The sequence below is a fragment of the Stegodyphus dumicola genome, chromosome 6 (assembly GCF_044657685.1).
Source record: "Stegodyphus dumicola isolate Sdum_Otavi_A_Nest chromosome 6, ASM4465768v1".
NCBI lineage: Eukaryota > Metazoa > Arthropoda > Arachnida > Araneae > Eresidae > Stegodyphus > Stegodyphus dumicola.
The window spans coordinates 193,023,747-193,040,969 of NC_140773.1; the positions used below are offsets into that span (position 1 = coordinate 193,023,747).

The following is a 17,223-nucleotide window of genomic DNA, read 5'->3' on the forward strand; positions in this document are numbered from 1 at the left end:
GCTGAATTTTCAGATATAATAACTAAAATTCACTATTTTGAAGAATAAAAAAGATGTGAGAAAAATTTGAGGATCTCGGGCTGTTAGCAGCAGGGATGTATTATCAACAACATCAGTGTAATAAAACTCATTTGCGATAATGAAAATAATTGTTTGGAAAATTGGAAATAGCTGCAAAGTGTTGAACTGTAGAAGTATTCCATTATATGTTACTCAGTAAAGAAAAATCATCACATCGCACTTAATGTAATCTGCTGTTCAGTGTAATATAGAAAATTGATAAAGATATCGCACATTTTTTCGCGTCATCAGGAATTCTTTTTAAGAAAATTTACTCTATAAACATAAATAATAATGCGTAAATACAAATGGTTGAGCTTAGTTATGCCAAAACAAACTATTCACCTATAGCATCTATTTAAGGACAATTGCCTTAATTGTCAGGAATGATAGCTCAAATCTGATTGATTGCTAGCGTCTGCTGGTTGCATGTAAACTGAATGTTAAAATACTGTACTTAATCGAATAAATCGTGTTTTATCTTATAATCCGTTAGTGTCTCGATACGTGCCAGCAACGTGAGGTTACGCACCCATCATATTAGCATCAATTGTTCAGTCAAGTGTGATTAGTTTCATAATTATGTAACATGTTTATTGGTTATTTTGCAGCCACTGATCCATCTTGAAATAAATCTGAACAAAAACTGAGCTCTCGAACGGTTCATTGAGCCATAATGTCTCGCAAGAATTTTCTTTTATAACTCACAAGGTAAGGGTGCCTTTTAGAATGGTTATTATGTCAGGATTTCTGTTTCAGTTTCAGAAATTTTTCTTTGAACTCAGGATATAAATATCAAAGATGAAGTAAGTAAAGTCATAAGATCTGAATTCAATTAGAATTCACTTCTATCGATTAAAGGAAGAAAAGCGACAGAATTGGAAAAAGCTTGTAAATCTTTTTGACTGCAGTTTCAAACAGCATTGCACATACCTTGGCAAAATGAGTTTGTACTTCAAAGATCGATAAAAAATTATTCAATAAATGATCATTATTAATAAATTATTAAGTAAATAATTACTACTCAGAGGTCACTACAGGAAAACATTTGGAAGCTATCAATGTCTAAATAAGAAATCAGCCTGTGTTAATGTAGCTTATGCTAACTCTTTAATCTGGTAATAAACATTTGATGAAGACAATTCAAGATACGAATTTGCTTAAGACTGTGCATGATTTGTGTCCTATCTGTTAAAAATTTAAATAGAGTAAACGAATTAGCTAAAATGGGAAGTGTATTGAAATCGCGTGAAAAATAAAATCAAGAGAAACCATGGGTGGTCGTAGTAGAAAGGGTTCATTGCATTCGAAATAATATTGCACTTGCAAAGCTTATGTTTCATAGAATTCTGAAAATAGCTCTGTAAGGTTTCCTTTATTTTTCTAATTTATTTTTATTTTAATACAAGCCTTTCCTGTACGTTCTCATTTTCCTACCTGCGCGTCTCTGCCAGAATGAGTTTTTAATTTTACAAATTTTTATTTTTATTTATTTTATTTATTTATTTATTTATTTATTTTTATTTATATTTATATTTTATTTTTTAATTTTTTTTAATTTAATTTAATTTTTATTTTTTTGTTGTAGATAGGTTAGAAACTAGTATTGAAACTGAGTTACTTCAGGAAAGAGTGTTCTGCCTTTCGGTCACGTTGTTGCTATTAGTTTAACCTTGTTATTTTACGACCGTACTTAATTCGTACCGGCTGGTATACGCCGGGGATTCTTAATAAGGACAATCTAGGCGAGATTTATTCTGTGCAGCTCCGATTGATTAAATTTATTTAGCTTTAGTTAGTTTTATATTTTCTGTTTTGGGCTTAAGCCCAAGTGGAGGCTTCTTGTTCACCCGAGAGCTGCCGACTGTTAATCCAACTGTTGCTTAAGCAACAGGAGCTCAGCAAATAGTCGTTATGCAGTTCTTCAATATTCTAGCATATAAAGAATTTTATTTTAGCGAGGATATTACGACTCATAAAACGCATATTTCTGAAATGCTTTAGTCATTCGATATTTAGTAGCTGCTTTATTTTTTTACCAGGATACTAGTTTTCATATTTCACAGTTTTGTCAGCATTTTATTTTTTACCGAGATATTTTATCCTGCGATATGTTAGAATTGCGAAGTTTTCTCATTCCCCTTTCCCCCTTTTTTTAATTACTGTATTTTGCACGACAATTTCTTCTTGCGAAGTTTTCTCCGCGATGTTGCTATTTTCATTCATCTATTAATTTGAAATTAAGTTTAAAAACTGGATTAGAAGTAAGTTAATACGTTTAAGTTTTATTGCTTTCATATTTTTAGGTATATACACACTTTTATGTAATAATAATGAATTATACGTTTGCATTTTTTTTATTTTATTTTTAGTCTAACTCCTTAGGCTGCAGGTCTTAAATTCATTTTGAGTTTAAAATCAGTCAAGTTAAAAAGTTTTGATAGGAGATTTAGCAAACTTTTCTTATAATATTTTAATAAATAGTTAATTTCTAAACTAAAAGAACTCAGAACTATGTGAATGAAAAATTGCTATACATTAAATACGTGCTTTTATATAACCTGAATGGTAGAAACATTTTAAAAATGAAGGTAGTATTTACTTCGAGTATGGAGTTTCTGAAGTGCAATAATGTGTGCAATAATGAGAACACAGTTTTTAAAATAAACTTTATTTCTTGAAGTCAGGTTATTAATATAAATTGACAATATGTTGTAAACCTGAATAAATACATAAATACATACAATAAATAAATACTACAATAAATAAATAAATAAATAAATGTAATAAATAATTCTTACATGAATTATATAAATAAAGAGTAGTAAATAAAATAATGTACCTTCAACCACAAATAATAATTATAAATTTTAACAAGAACCAACAAAAGTAAAAATAAATGCAATATAATGAAAAAAATTTGTTCGCAGAAAGATATGATTATATAATATCACGAGTAAAACATTCATAGAACATGCATTGTTTATTAAACTTAATAAAAAAGACAGTTTTCAGGTGATCGTTTCATTTCTCAGTTGTCATTTATGATCACATCTGTTAATTCAAAATAGTCATAATATTTTGTTAATTTAAATCATAAACACTTTTAACTGCATAAGAAATTTATAAAACATTTATATTGACCATATTGAAACGTTATGATTAGAATCCATTGTTTTTCTACTGCAAATGAATCTGAATTATTCATTCGATTTTTTAAGATGTTAAAAATTAAAATAGTAAATTTTTACTGAGCTTTACAGATGATATTTTATATTACATTTTTTTAATTTTCGATTTAATTTTTTTGTAAATACTGTTTTTCAAAGTCTGTTTTATAAAAATTTTCAGGTGTGGCACGTTTCAGTTGATCATTTAATAAACTGCAATGTAGGTTTCAAAAAATTCATAAATAACAAAAGTTTGATTTTAAAAATTTTAAAAATTGTTCGCAGGCTCTTTGTTCACACTTTTTATTTATTATATAAATATATAATTAAAAGATAAGTCATTTATTGTACTGATTTAACAATTAATTTGGAAAAAATATTTGTGTGTTTTCTTAACTATTAAAATTTCTTCACTAATGATTTTTTTCCAACCTTTAAACCGGTATTTAAACATACGCAGAAAATAAATATGCAAATTATAAGAACTCAAGAATGTTTTTTTGTATGTTCGCTTGTTTGTTTATTAAGGTCAATCTTTTTGCACAGCGATTTTCAATAAGTTTCATGCTTAGTTTTAACTTCTAAATCAATAATAAGTAAATTAAATTATTTTGATCGTTAATAAGTTAGGTTTTTTACTAGCTTAATTAGTGATCTCGAAACTAAAGTGCAAATTCTTAAAACCCTCGGATATAATTAAGAGTACTCAATGCAGGCAATGCTGTATCTTCCATTTTTACCCAAGTGCTTAACGCAGTGACATTAATATCTCTGCCAGAAGTTATTGCATTGTTCTTAAAAGCTGCCGCAGGACCCACTGGTGGCATTACCGGTGGCATCATTCCTCCGTACATCATATTAACGGGCATCATAGGCATCATTGGCATCTTCATAGATAGCAACGATTTTATAAAACCCATAATTCCGCTCAGTAGACTCATGAAAATTGGCATCATAATGGCTGCCAAAATCAAGGGTCCAAGGGTCATCACCAAAGGCAAGAACATATCCAGTTTATCTTCTTTCTTATCTCCACCCGAAGCATCGTTTTTCTCAATCAGAATTATTTTCGAAGGTGGCATAGGAGCAGGGACCCAACCATCTCCTCCCATGCTTTCCCAGCCTGTTCTTCTCAGTGGCAACTTTGTAGACCAATCATTGAAGGATCTTTTCTTACTGTTTGTTGTCCCTTCCGCCACGTATACGCTGAGGATGATAATAGCCAAGAAATTCCATTTTCTCATTGTACTATAGAAGACCAGATAAAATACAAATCCGTTACTTCATCGTGATGACTGACATCGTGAACAAATACATACAAGCAACTAGTTTTAAAATAGGATTAAACATTTATTTATATTTTGAATATTTTTCACTTCTTTGACACCTATTTTAAAAAACTACTCACTCTTTGAGTATATTGTTAAACTAAAAAGACTTTTACATGTAAAGTTGTGCGTCCTTTAAAAACCATAGTGCTTAAAAAGGCTGTGCGTATTCCTTTATTTCTCCTTTCCCAAATTTTGAGGAATTTATATGCATGAATACTAATAGATTTTTAGTTTTCATATTTACTAATTGCTGCTTCTAGTTTCTCAGCTAATTCAAGAATCAATGAGCTGATAAAAACTCTACCGCGTGACAGATCATCTTCGTCTGTTTTCCTATGCTTATTAAGCATAGCTTGCGGTAGACCTGGACCACCTGGCGGCCAAGTCATCATCATCATCATTCCTGCCATATTTTTCATAAAGCTCATCATCCCTCCCATTATGCTCATCATCATAGGAATCATTATACACATCATTATTAAGGGAGTGAGCATCATGATTAAGGGCCCTACACTATCTTTGCCATTCATTCCGCCATTTGCCATTTCTGCCCCATTATCACCTTTATCTTTAATGAGAAGAATTGGTTGTCCACCTCCACCCATTCCCCCATTCTGGTAGCCTCGACTTACACCAGTCTCCATTGATTCATCTATGTGGCTTTTTTCAGAACGCCGTCTTGAGTAGAATGTGCCATTTTCAATGTCTTTGCCTGTGGTTTCATTGCAAGGAGATATACTGTTTTCACAAACGGGAACAGTGTTATTAGGTGAGTCTTCAGAAGGCAAATTTTGTACGTTGATTTCGACAGTTTGGTTTGACATCTCTAAATAATTTTGCAAAGAACTAAACGGAAGCACTTTCAGTTCATCTGATTGCAATATGGATGTATTAGTTTTCAAGTTTGGAAGAGGCCATGCTCTTTGATACTGATTGGAATGTTTATCGTTTCGCTTAACATATCCTAGCCAGTAGTTATATTTTGTGATATTGTGGTATTCTTTCTGTGCTTTAAGCAAAGAATTATGCACAGAGGCAGATCTGCCGCTGTTATGTTCGATGAATTTTATGTTATTGGCTGTATCCAAAGGTACAAAACTTTGATTGTCAGCCACTGTTCTAAAGTCTTTACGCTTGTGATGGTAATACTTTTTGTATCTAATAACATTTGATTCATTCCATGTTTTATTTGCCATGTTCTTTGGTTCTGTCATAAGATAGCTATGAGTTTCATTCTTTCCTCTTTCACCAAGTGAAGTATCCCAATGATCCACAAATTCTTCTGTTGCAACTGCTAATGTTGGCCATAGCATAAGTAAGAAGAAAATCAATTTTTGGAGAGGCTCTTGCATAATTTTCGGCGATGGTACTGTTAAAGAGAAAGAAAATGACGTCATCAGTCATTTCGAAGATTAGATAAAGTCCGACGAGTGAACATCAGTTTCTCTCTCATAATATATCAACAAAATAAACTAAGATTTATTTCATATAAAAATATTTTAATTTTATGAAGCGCTGAAATATGCTTATATTTTCTCAGTTAAATTGATTTCAGATAAACATAGATTTTGGAACTTTCTCTGAAGCCTTTTGTTTTATGTTGAATATTTTAGGTTTCGTATGCGTATTAAGAAGGACATGAAGTTCTTTCATTTGATAATATTATTTATTTAAATAATAGCTTAAAGGAAATTACAATTTATGCAGACTTTAAAATGTTATTTACAATGATTTTTTTATAATCATTTTCAGCTATATGTATGATAAAATTCCCAGTGCGAATAAAATGCAGTGCTTAATAAAATAATCGGTTTCACGCAATTTCACTCATAATTTATATTTCCTCAAAAAAATTCAAAAATATACAATCGCTAACATATATAAAATGATAGCAGTAAAATATTGTACATAATTATAATCAAGCTTTGATATTTCAGTAATTTTCATGTGAAAACCTTTGCTATAAAATCAACAACAAATCAGTTACAACAGCCATATTAAAAACATGCTTACGCTTTTGAAAGAGCGTAAGATCTTATTTGATGCTATGGTGACTCTAGATAACGATTAAGTAAAATAATTATTAGTTAGTTACCTACAAGATCAGTCCACAGTCAAATGATGAAAAATACAATCAAGAGTACTGGTGTATAAGAATTTATGGTACTTACATATAATCCCGTCGACCGTGAAACTGTCGGTAAGCTATTCGACTTAGAGTCAATTATGAATGAGCATGACGTCACAACACGCTCATAACATTTGTGCTTTCTACTGAAACCCGAATTGATTCTAAATAAGTCGAAATTTTGTTTTTTAGAACAATAATATAAATAACTTTGCTAGATTTTTTCCTTGCTTTTGGGGTTAAAAATGTTATTAAAATGTGGGCTATACTCAAAAAAAAAAAAAAAAAAAAAAAAAAAAAACTTTGCATTAACAGATAAACTGTCGTGATGCAACATGAAAGATTATGACAAGAAAATATCCATTCGGAAAGGAATTTGGTTCGAGACCCGTAGAATCACATCTGTGATTCCAATCCAGCCATCTAGCTGATCGAGAGAATTAACAATTAACAGCTATTGAATGGAGAAAAGAACAGCTAAATGTAGTGGAAAAATTAGTAATGGACTGGAAAAATTAGTAATGGACTGGAAAAATTACCTGAGGTAAGTTTCTACTCATAGTATTTTAGGTAGAACTTCTGGTAAATTCGGAGGATGACTATTTCGTTGCTATTTTGAATACGATTAGGAATTTTTGGGCCCGAAATAACTGGCGCAGGTTGTATTGAATTTCTCTACTAATCTAAAAGCTTGATTTAATATTTCTATAGCTTTTTTAGTGCTGGATTTGAAGTTTTTGTTTTGTGTGATTATATTTACTAAACAATGAAGCGTCATTTCCTTCAGAATTCTACAGGAAAGATTGGCGTAATTTTTGCGAGATCTCCACCAATTTTCATCGTTTGATGGTAGCCAGCTTTCACGATCGACGAGTTATACACGTAAGTGCAGAATTTGTTTATTAATGTTTAAATTCACATTAATTGGCATAACATCGTATTTCAGAAAACAACACTGAAAATGTAAATAAATATGATTGCTTCAATATGTAAAGGTTTTCATTTAAACGAGGATAGGCATTTAAGATTTAACTCTGTTTCATATCAGTCGTGAAACTCAGATGATTCAAGCTTTGCAGCCATAAAGTAGAACGATCGCGTTTTTAAGAAGACTGAATTTAATATGACTGCTGCTAATTTACAGTTTGAAAATTCTATGAACGGTCACAAGGCTGTATCATATTTTAAGACGGCATCTTCAAGTTTTTGCCAAAAATCCAGAAGATTTTGCTCCAGAATTCTATATATTGGAGCTATGTCATCGTCTCTCGGTAGGAATAATGATTTGTATCTCACAGGTCCATTCTGCATTTGATTACGCAACATAACGATAGCAGCAATAATTGTAGCTCCTACCGGCATCAACATTGCTGTCACAACAAGTGGTGCCATCAAATAAAGTACTGGTAGAAGATGCAAATTAGCGTCCATAGGTGGATCGTCTATCCATTGCACACTTGGCGGCCCTGACCATGCTGGACGATCTGAGGATCCTGGCGGTCGCTGTCTGTTTTCTGAAGGAAGTGGGGGAAGTGGCTCTTGTAAGCGCTTTGTAATTTGAGGAACAACTGTAATGTTGAATGTTGGCTTCGTAAGTACCGAACTTACATCAGTCACAATGAGGATGGCAACTAGTACTGCCACTTTCATTCCTCGGTTTTTGGTTTTCCTTGGTGCCGCTTATCAGAAACTGCACTTTTTTCAAAACAGGAACTTTGACTTTCTCAAAACAGGAACTGGTTGGAAGTATAAAATAATTCCTTTCAAACACAAACATTTCCTAACAAGATTAAATATCAACAAGAATGTGTAGCTAATATATTTGACAAAAAATATATTTGATAAAATTCAAATTCACTAATGTTGTTTAAGGCTATAGAATTAAAAAAAAAGATAATTTAAATTCAATACATTTACAATCTTGCATATTAAAATTTTCTAAATATTTTTCGAAAGATTTGGCAAAAATAAGAATTACGTTTTTGTAATAGTTTGTAAACTTATGAATTTAAGAATTATTTAGATTTGCAAAGCAGAAAATAAAGATGATGACTGAATATAAAAAATGAATTTCATATTTTTAAATTCTTCAAAACTGGAAAAATTATATATTTAACTTTTAAAAAAAATTTTACAGAGTTTCAGTTTCTTTATCCATTAATTACTTAGCGTTGTGAAATGGAGTAAATCTTGCAAACAATTCACAGAATACCGATAGTGAAACAATCATTCAAGTATTCATCAAGCAGTTAATATCTCATTAATAATCGATAATTTATTAATAATGTAATTATTGTTAATATTTCAGAGGCTTATTCTACTCGATATAATGTATGATTTAATTTTCTTGCATTTAACTATCTTAATGACACTTATATAACCTGAATTAGTTACCCTCTGCATTGTAACACAGAATTATTAGAAAAGAAGTATATAGTTTAGCAAGCATTCAGTCACTGTATGGCATGACTCAGTAGACGAAACGATCACGTCTGCAGAGGAAAATGCAAAAATACAATTTATGTTTTAGAATTTAGCAAAACGAAATCTGTTACTGTAGTCAACGCAAATTCCAGATAGTCATTTCTAAGCAGAAATCTCGTTATAGCTGTCGCAAAAAATTCAGAAGTATGGGTTGTTTGTGGAAAGATAAAAAATCCCTGGTAACCTCACTTAACTGAAGTTGAACGTGCTCGCAGTGGCTTCCATCCAGTCCAGGGAAATTAAATGTCTTGAAGAGTCTTGAACTTTCTATTCCACAGTCTACACTTAGGAACATTTCGTGAAAGAGATCAAAATTCATTCCATACAAATGAACTTGGTGAAAAAAGGTAAACCTTCTTCCACTGCAGATGTAACCCTTTCGATAACTGAATTATGTGACATGAAATGATCGTATGCAACATCAATGACTGGAGGAAAAAATTATATGTCCACACGTGGATTTTATCATGATATGCATTTGTTGTATTTTTTTCACATAAAGTTATTGAAACTGTATACTTGTTTCATAATAATCCTGTATTAAATCCTGTTACCTCTGCTGCACTACTACAAAAGCATTAAACTTATTTTTGCCAAACTACATTTAATGTATTTCATAATTTTAATGTTTAACTTAAAATACCTGCAGACACATATGAAATCTCATGTCAGTCAAGCAGATGAAAAAGTGTTAAAGAATAAAATTTCAACCCTAAAATGAGTCATCTAGAAATCAGAGTTATAAGAAATGAAATTTAAGCTATCATTTCGATTAAATGTATTATATTACCGTCAGGACTTTGCAACTATTACTTTCTATAATTTCGTATGCAAAATATATTTATGATTTTTTTCAAAGAGGAACGTTTTTCAGTATAAATGTTCTTTTAGTACGGGCTTTGCAAGGAAAGAAACAAATTTTCAATATCATTTGATTTTTGAAACTGGTCACGTTTTCAAAGGTTGAAAAAAGTACCGCATTGGCTCGAGTATATATATATATATATATGTAATAATAAAATTCTATAATCAAGAATGCACTTAAATTTCTAACTGTATGTTCTTTTCATTTTTAATGGCGACGTTCTCTTATTTGAAAGTACGTGGAATTAAATCCACAGCCCCGTAGTCAAGTTGTTTTTCCCGCCTTTTCTACACGTACAGTTTTAGAATGTTCTGGAAGTATTTAAAGAGAACTGGATTGGCTGACGAGGCTGACGTCATTTCTTTGAAGCTCCGCCTTTCCAGAGGCTATAAAAAGACTCGCAAAAGGAATATCGGGGCTTTTTCTTAAATGTCACGATGCAGTAAACTTCATACAAAAAGTTATTAGTAATTCTTTTTATTTACTCCGGATATCTGATTTTTGTAACTGCTATTTCTCCTGAATAATAATAAATGGATCCGGTTTTTTAAACTTATCGTCTGATTATTTAAGCTACGACTAAAGCTGATACATCACATATACTATATATAATATATGTCGTCATCATAGATACGAGTATGAACTTCATTTGTTGAATATGATTTACCAAAAAAGTTAGTTAAATAGTTTTCAAAATTTAATGTAAACCTAAATAAATATGACACTTTCAAAATGCAAATTAAGTTGTTAATAAATTGTCTTAATATAATATTAAAGTATTAAGCTACATATATAAGACGATTATGTTTTTTAAGAATTAAAACTGTGATAGAATATTTTCAGTTAATGATTTCAAAAAGTTATCAAATTTGTCATTGAAAGGCAATTACTAATATAAAATTATAGATTTAATCTAAAAGGAAAATTCACTTTGAAGGTTTTAAACCGAATCTTTCAAAATAGGTTTCTTTTCATCATGCAGCTCCTTACAATATTCGGTTGCAAAATATATGATGACTTATTTATATCCTATTATTCCCTTTTTATTACAAAATACTGGAATGAAATACATAAAATTCAGAAATATCAAATATTTTCATAGTATTATATAAAATATAACAAGTTACATTCGTCTAGGAAAGTTTGATCGAATGGCTTGTTAAAAAAAAATAAGTATTTGATCGAATGGCTCGTTAAGGAAATTTTACACTATATTTTATGAAAAAAAAGTTTAAAATGTAGTAAATTTTTTTTTAAAAAAGTCTGTATTAAAAAGTCTTTTCAAATCATATATGTAACATAAATTGTTTCATAATTTCTTATTTTTTATTGCTTGATTTCTTCAAATACTATCTTAATTCTTTTGTTATGGACCTTGAAGATTTGCTCAAAGATTCACAGCTTTCTTCCTTTAATTTTATAAAAAAAAAAAAAAAAGTTTCGTTGGATGCTATTTAATTTTATTTCTTAGTTACTTATGGTAACCAAAGGTAAAAATGATTTAGAAAAATTTATTAAAAGGAATACGTTTCGAAAAACGCTGAAAGAAAGAATTATATTTTAACTCGGGTTAGTAGCATATGAGTTTTAAATTTAGGAAATTTATTCTAAAAACGAATGTTTTTCGAATGATATTCCATCAAACACATTCTGTATTTTATCTAAGACACTAATTATTTGATCTGCGATAGACAAGTCATTTGGATCCGAAGTCCATATTCTACTTGACCAAATTTTCTCATCAGCTTTCGCTTTCAATGTAACGTTATTTCCTTTTATTATATCGTGCACTGCCATTATATTTGAGCGAGAGTTAGAAGAATGGATTTTTGGAACATCTGAATTAGCTTCATATTTATTATAAACATTCTGATCATTCTTCTGATTGACTAAGCCTAGTCTGAAAAATTCTTTTATGTTCTGGGTTTCCGTTGAAATATCTTTTCCTGTAAACTCTTTTGACTCAGAATTACTTTTGAAGCGTATGGGAAGTCCCAAATTATTTGAACTTCCCATCCCATTGTTTAACATTGCTGTAAAAGGCAACATTCCATTTGGCATCATCATCATTCCATTTGGCATCATCATCATTCCATTTGGCATCATGCCGTTCATCATCATCATACCATTCCCATTATCCGTCATACCATTCATCATCATAGTCATTTTCGCTGGTAGCAAAATAGCAGCTAATAGGAGCGGGGCTAAGAGGCAAATTACTGGCGTCAGGTCTTTCATTTTCATGCTGGAACCATTCCCGGAAGTCGAAGAACCTTTTTCTTTAACGATGAGGACCTCTGGTTGCATGTTCATCATACTCCACGGTCCTTCGTCGTATCCTCGAGGTTGAATAATTTCACTTCCTCCATTCACCATAACAAGTGCGAAGGTCACGGCCGCCGCCACAGCAAAAGTTTTCATATTCGTTGAAGCAGGACTGGTAAAGAAAAGATAGATGCTAGTCTTCTTTGCAATCTTTTATAATCATAAATACATAGATTTCCTTTTCAAAACAAGTCACTGCTCTTGTTAAACGTTAAAACTCACGCGATGCTTTCATAAATGATACCTCTGAAGTGAAAAATCACGCTATCGTTACGCGCTTATGATCTTACGTGTTTGACAGCGAATTGTAGTTTACAGAATATTTGGAGGCCATTGAACAGAATGAAAGAGTCTCATGCAGCATATCGAAGAATTATGTTAAATGAGAAATATTAGTATAAAATAGTTAAGGTATTTTAAACATAAACAATGCTAAACAAGGCATTTTAGACATTTTTAGAAAATTATAAGAATCTGCCCAAAGTTAAAATTTTTGAAATTTAGCAAATTTTATTACAATTCTGAAATTGATATACTTTATTCTAATCCATTTTGAGGTGATAATGATATACAAACAAGTCTATTTAGTCTTCGCATTAACAGAAGCAAGTTGACATTAGTTATGAATTTAGGAAAGTTAATCCGGAAAAAATTTTCTAATTACATTGTTTATTATTATAAAATACATATTTTCGCAATTTACGCTTAATATCTAAGATAATATACGACATTAATCGACTAAAACTCTGTATGATCTGCGATTTCAATGTGTATTTAAGATTTACATCACAGATTAAAATTTAGAATCTTTGTCTAGACATTATTTCTTTATCCGTATTTATAGCAATAAATGGGTAAAGAAACAGGTTTTGCAAAACAAACCACATAACTGGTAATGAATTTTTCAAAAGTATAATTTTTAATTTTCATAATTTTATTTATTACTACATATTACCAAGATCTTTTATTGCTACCGAATAATAACAATGCTATATAATATATTTAAATTTCAGCGTTTTTTTTTTTTTTTTTTTTTTTTTGTTTTTTTTTTTTGTTTCATATAGTACTTGATATCTTTGATTATTCATATTATTCATAACTAGCTTATCATATTGTTTTTTTTTCCAGAATGTGATAACACTTTTTATCATTTAGATTACAATACTACACTCATGTCCATAAATTAAGGATAATGCAAAATCAGGCAAAGGAAGAGTTAGAAGCAAAACAAATTTGACTTATTTGTAAAGCTTATTTATTAAACAAAAGTTAAAGAGCATAAAAAGATACTATATGTTTGATATTATTAAAACAATTAGCGACTTTTTCTCTCTGGAGCAAATTACAAAAAAAAAAAAACCTATTTACAAAAAACAAATATTACATGGTTGGTATGACTGTTAATACACTGGATGTCTCCCAAACGATGCAATGCAATCCGTACAACGCTTAAGCATGCTGAGTATCAAATTATCGATCTGATCTTGGGGGATATTACACCACTCAAAAAGCAATGCTCTCCGAAGTTCCGGTAGACATGTAGGAGGAGGTTGACGGGCTGCAACTCGTCGGCCAAGCATGTCCAACACGTGCTCTACTGGATTCAAGTCCGGTGAGAATGCAGGCCAGTACATACGGGTGATATCCTCCGATTGAAGGCATTCGCTTACGATGTTTGCACGGTGAGGACGGGCGTTGTCATTCATAAACACAAATTGTGCGCCCATGGCGCCCCGAAACAAACGTACGTGTTGTTCCAGAATGACGTCCCGATAGATTTGGCTTGTCATGGTTCCAATTTGAACATGCAGGTCAGTTCTGGAATCCAGAATAATTCCACCCCAAACGAGCACTCCTGCACCACCGTTACGGTGTCGTTCAATGATGTTTTCTTGGTGGTAATGGGTACCTGGAGCTCTCCATATGAAAGTCCAGCGAGAATCAGTCTGCAAGCTAAACCTGGACTCGCCGGTCCACAATGCATGCCCTCTACTCCAGGCTAACCGCAGGCGACAGTGAGTTGCAGTAAGTGGAACGCATCTGACGGGTCTACGAGCATATAGACCAATCTGCCCTAAGCGTCTGTACACGGTCTGCCTTGAAATTGTCGTACCAATGGCTGAAGAGAGATGACGAGACAGATCTGAGGCTGTGCTCCGCCTGTTTCTTTTGGCAGTAACTGCCAAATACCGATCCTCATTCGGCGTTGTAACTCTGGGATGACCTGTGCTGTAACGTCTACTCACATTACCATCATCTTGGAATCGTTTCCAAGGCCTGGAGATGACAATCTGGGCAATTCTAAGTTAGTCAGATACTTCCAGTTGGGTACGCCCACATTCCAGACGGCCGATAATTCTACCATGTAAAAAAATCATCCAAACGCGTCCTTTGTGTCATAACTATTCGGTTATTGCACTGAAATGCTTATAAAGCGCCTGCGAACAATTTTACTTCTTTGCCTGTATTCCTTATAAATCACTCTCTTACACTCTCGTCACTGTGACGTACCATCGGTGTCATCTGGTTACTTCCTGAAATTTGCAAATGATTCTTGAAGATGTATGTAGTGATTTTACAGGTAATATATTCATCTTAGAGTTCGATTTCCGCGTGACTCTGAATTATCCTTAATTTATGGACATGAGTGTATTTCAAGAATTGTAACTTTTATTTGATTTTTGACCAAACCGTGCACATGATCACAATGAAAAGTTTAAAATTAAATTTTTATGTAAAGATAAAGTTTATTAAGCTGTTATTAATGAAGGTTCAGTTTTGATTAAACAAGAATGTACAAATACTATGAAAATTATTTATCTTTGCAATTGTTTTTATATCAAAAAAGCCACTAAATGATGGAATTTGAAATACATTGAGGAAAATTAAATCTCAGCACGAACAAAGAGATAAAAAGAATAATAATAACAAAGGTAGATATAAAGAAATCTGGGAGGCGCGTTTTGCATATCTGATAGATGACATCAATTGATAGCTGATAGAGAGCGAGGGCACTAGTGCTTTACCGTGCGGTCAATAGGTGCTGCTCTTCGAGTTCAACTTTCTGTAAGTTACAATTTTTTTCAAGGTGCAGTATTGATGTCTATTAAGATTCCGTCTGAGACAAATAAGTATGGCACTCATACCGCTTCCGACAGTAATGGCGCTACGTTAGCACAACTATTAACATGCAAATCACATTTGCTCTAAATTCGCAATCTAAACTTTGCTTTATTTGTCTTCCGGATTGGGCGTGAGAAAACGAAAAAGGCAGCAACTTAATGAATTTGAACAAGGGCGTGTAATATGCTACGAGAAGGTGGGTTTTTCTTTTCGCGATACTGCGGATACACAGTGATGTATCCTCTGTGCATGCATATTGGCAGCAGCGATCACGAGAAGGTACTCAAGAAAATTGGGGTCTTGCACACACATGCCGTCACTCAAGACAGCTGCATGTCAATGGCTCATCGCGCAGCCTCTGTAGCAGACATTCGAGCTTTTGCTGGCACCAGAGTGACACAGCGAAATGTAACTTGAGGGATAACTCCGAGCCAGATGCACTGTAACGACCATATACGATTAACTCCAAATTACCGTCATCTCTTACCTTCGGTCGCAATGGAAGGCGGAGTGGAGATCTGTTGTGTTCTCAGATGAGAGCCCACTTCTGTTTTGGTGTTACTGATAGTCGTATACTCGTTAGAAGAAGGCCAGATGAGTCTCCTTTTAACCAAGCTGCCTGCAGCATAGACACATTGGACCTACAGCAGGAGTTATGGTTTGGGAAGCAATTTCCTACTTTAGCAGAAACACTCTTGTCGTTATCCCCAAAACAGTGACAGTAAATATTTACATCAGACTGGTGATTGCGGTTTTTCTGTCATTCTTGAGCAATATTCCAGGGGGCATTTATCAACAGAATAACGCTCGCCTTCATGCCGCTTCTATCGCCAAGCGTGCTTTACAGAGCGCCGGTATGTTGTCTTGATATGAAAGATTATCCAGTCTTTCTTCGAGCAGGTATAGCACATGATTAGACGATAAATCCAGCGTTATCCACAACCAGCGCGGACCGTTGCTGATTTGACTTACCAAGTGTAACAGGCATGGAACTCATCGGCATCAACATCGGGCCTCTGGGCGACATTCATTCAGCAACGGGACGACAACAAATGCTTTGCCTACATTTAATTCCTGTAAACTAATTTCTTCTTGGTGTCTGATTCCTCTAAGCTGATTTTTTTCTTCGGGACGCATTTGGCTAGAGAAGCTGATTGTGAGAGAGAGAGAACGTGTCTTTTAATTTTACCACTAGTTACACGGACATTGGCTATAACTGTCTAGCATTTTGTTTTAAAATAGAACTTTTATAAAATAAAAAGGGTCTAATTTTAATATACGTTTCTACAATTAATATCTTTATAGCTCAAATATATTTTTGATAATATTCTTGCTTACTGATTTTAATCTCTATATTTATACAAATCTGCTTTAGACTTAATCTTTGATTATATTTATACTATAAATATTCATTTATTAAATCAATTTTATACTTACTGTCCATCAAAATTACTTTGTTGTTAAAAATGTGGTCCTATATTAAAAATACTTTTGTTCTCAAAGTATTTAAAATTTAATATTATATTAATTTCACAATTTTGCCCGATTCCTCAATAGAAGCATTTTACATTTTTTATAGCTAAAATATGTTAATAAAACCTTAGGTCAATTCTTTTTAAACTAACATATTTTTTCATCAAAATTCATTCAAATTATTTTCATAAAGCGGTATCTTCCAAAGTTTTTAATGTGTTGACACTGCTATATTTTTTATATTTGACAACCAAATCAGGAAAG

At 32.2% G+C, this 17,223-nt stretch overlaps 2 protein-coding genes across 3 annotated transcripts in view; both read right to left on the reverse strand.

Annotated features, from left to right (window-relative positions):
* Positions 1 to 4,785: 4,785 nt before the first annotated feature.
* Positions 4,786 to 17,223, reverse strand: part of LOC118199680 (uncharacterized) — a 29,303-nt gene continuing 16,865 nt past the window's right edge. Inside the window, exon 2 of the mRNA XM_035371584.2 lies at positions 4,786 to 5,930. Within this exon, the coding sequence (XP_035227475.1) occupies positions 4,789 to 5,913 (1,125 nt within the window). The 5' untranslated portion in view covers positions 5,914 to 5,930 and the 3' untranslated portion in view covers positions 4,786 to 4,788. The remainder of the gene's footprint in view (positions 5,931 to 17,223) is intronic.
* LOC118199681 (uncharacterized) overlaps positions 5,912 to 17,223 on the reverse strand; it is a 47,611-nt gene continuing 36,299 nt past the window's right edge. The window contains exon 2 of one of the 2 annotated variants that reach the window (XM_085819296.1): positions 5,912 to 8,425. In XM_085819296.1, the coding sequence (XP_085675422.1) occupies positions 7,854 to 8,339 (486 nt within the window). In that variant the 5' untranslated portion in view covers positions 8,340 to 8,425 and the 3' untranslated portion in view covers positions 5,912 to 7,853. Of the gene's footprint in view, positions 8,426 to 11,116; positions 12,476 to 17,223 lie in introns of those variants that run through there. The other variant, XM_085819295.1, reaches the window with a different exon arrangement.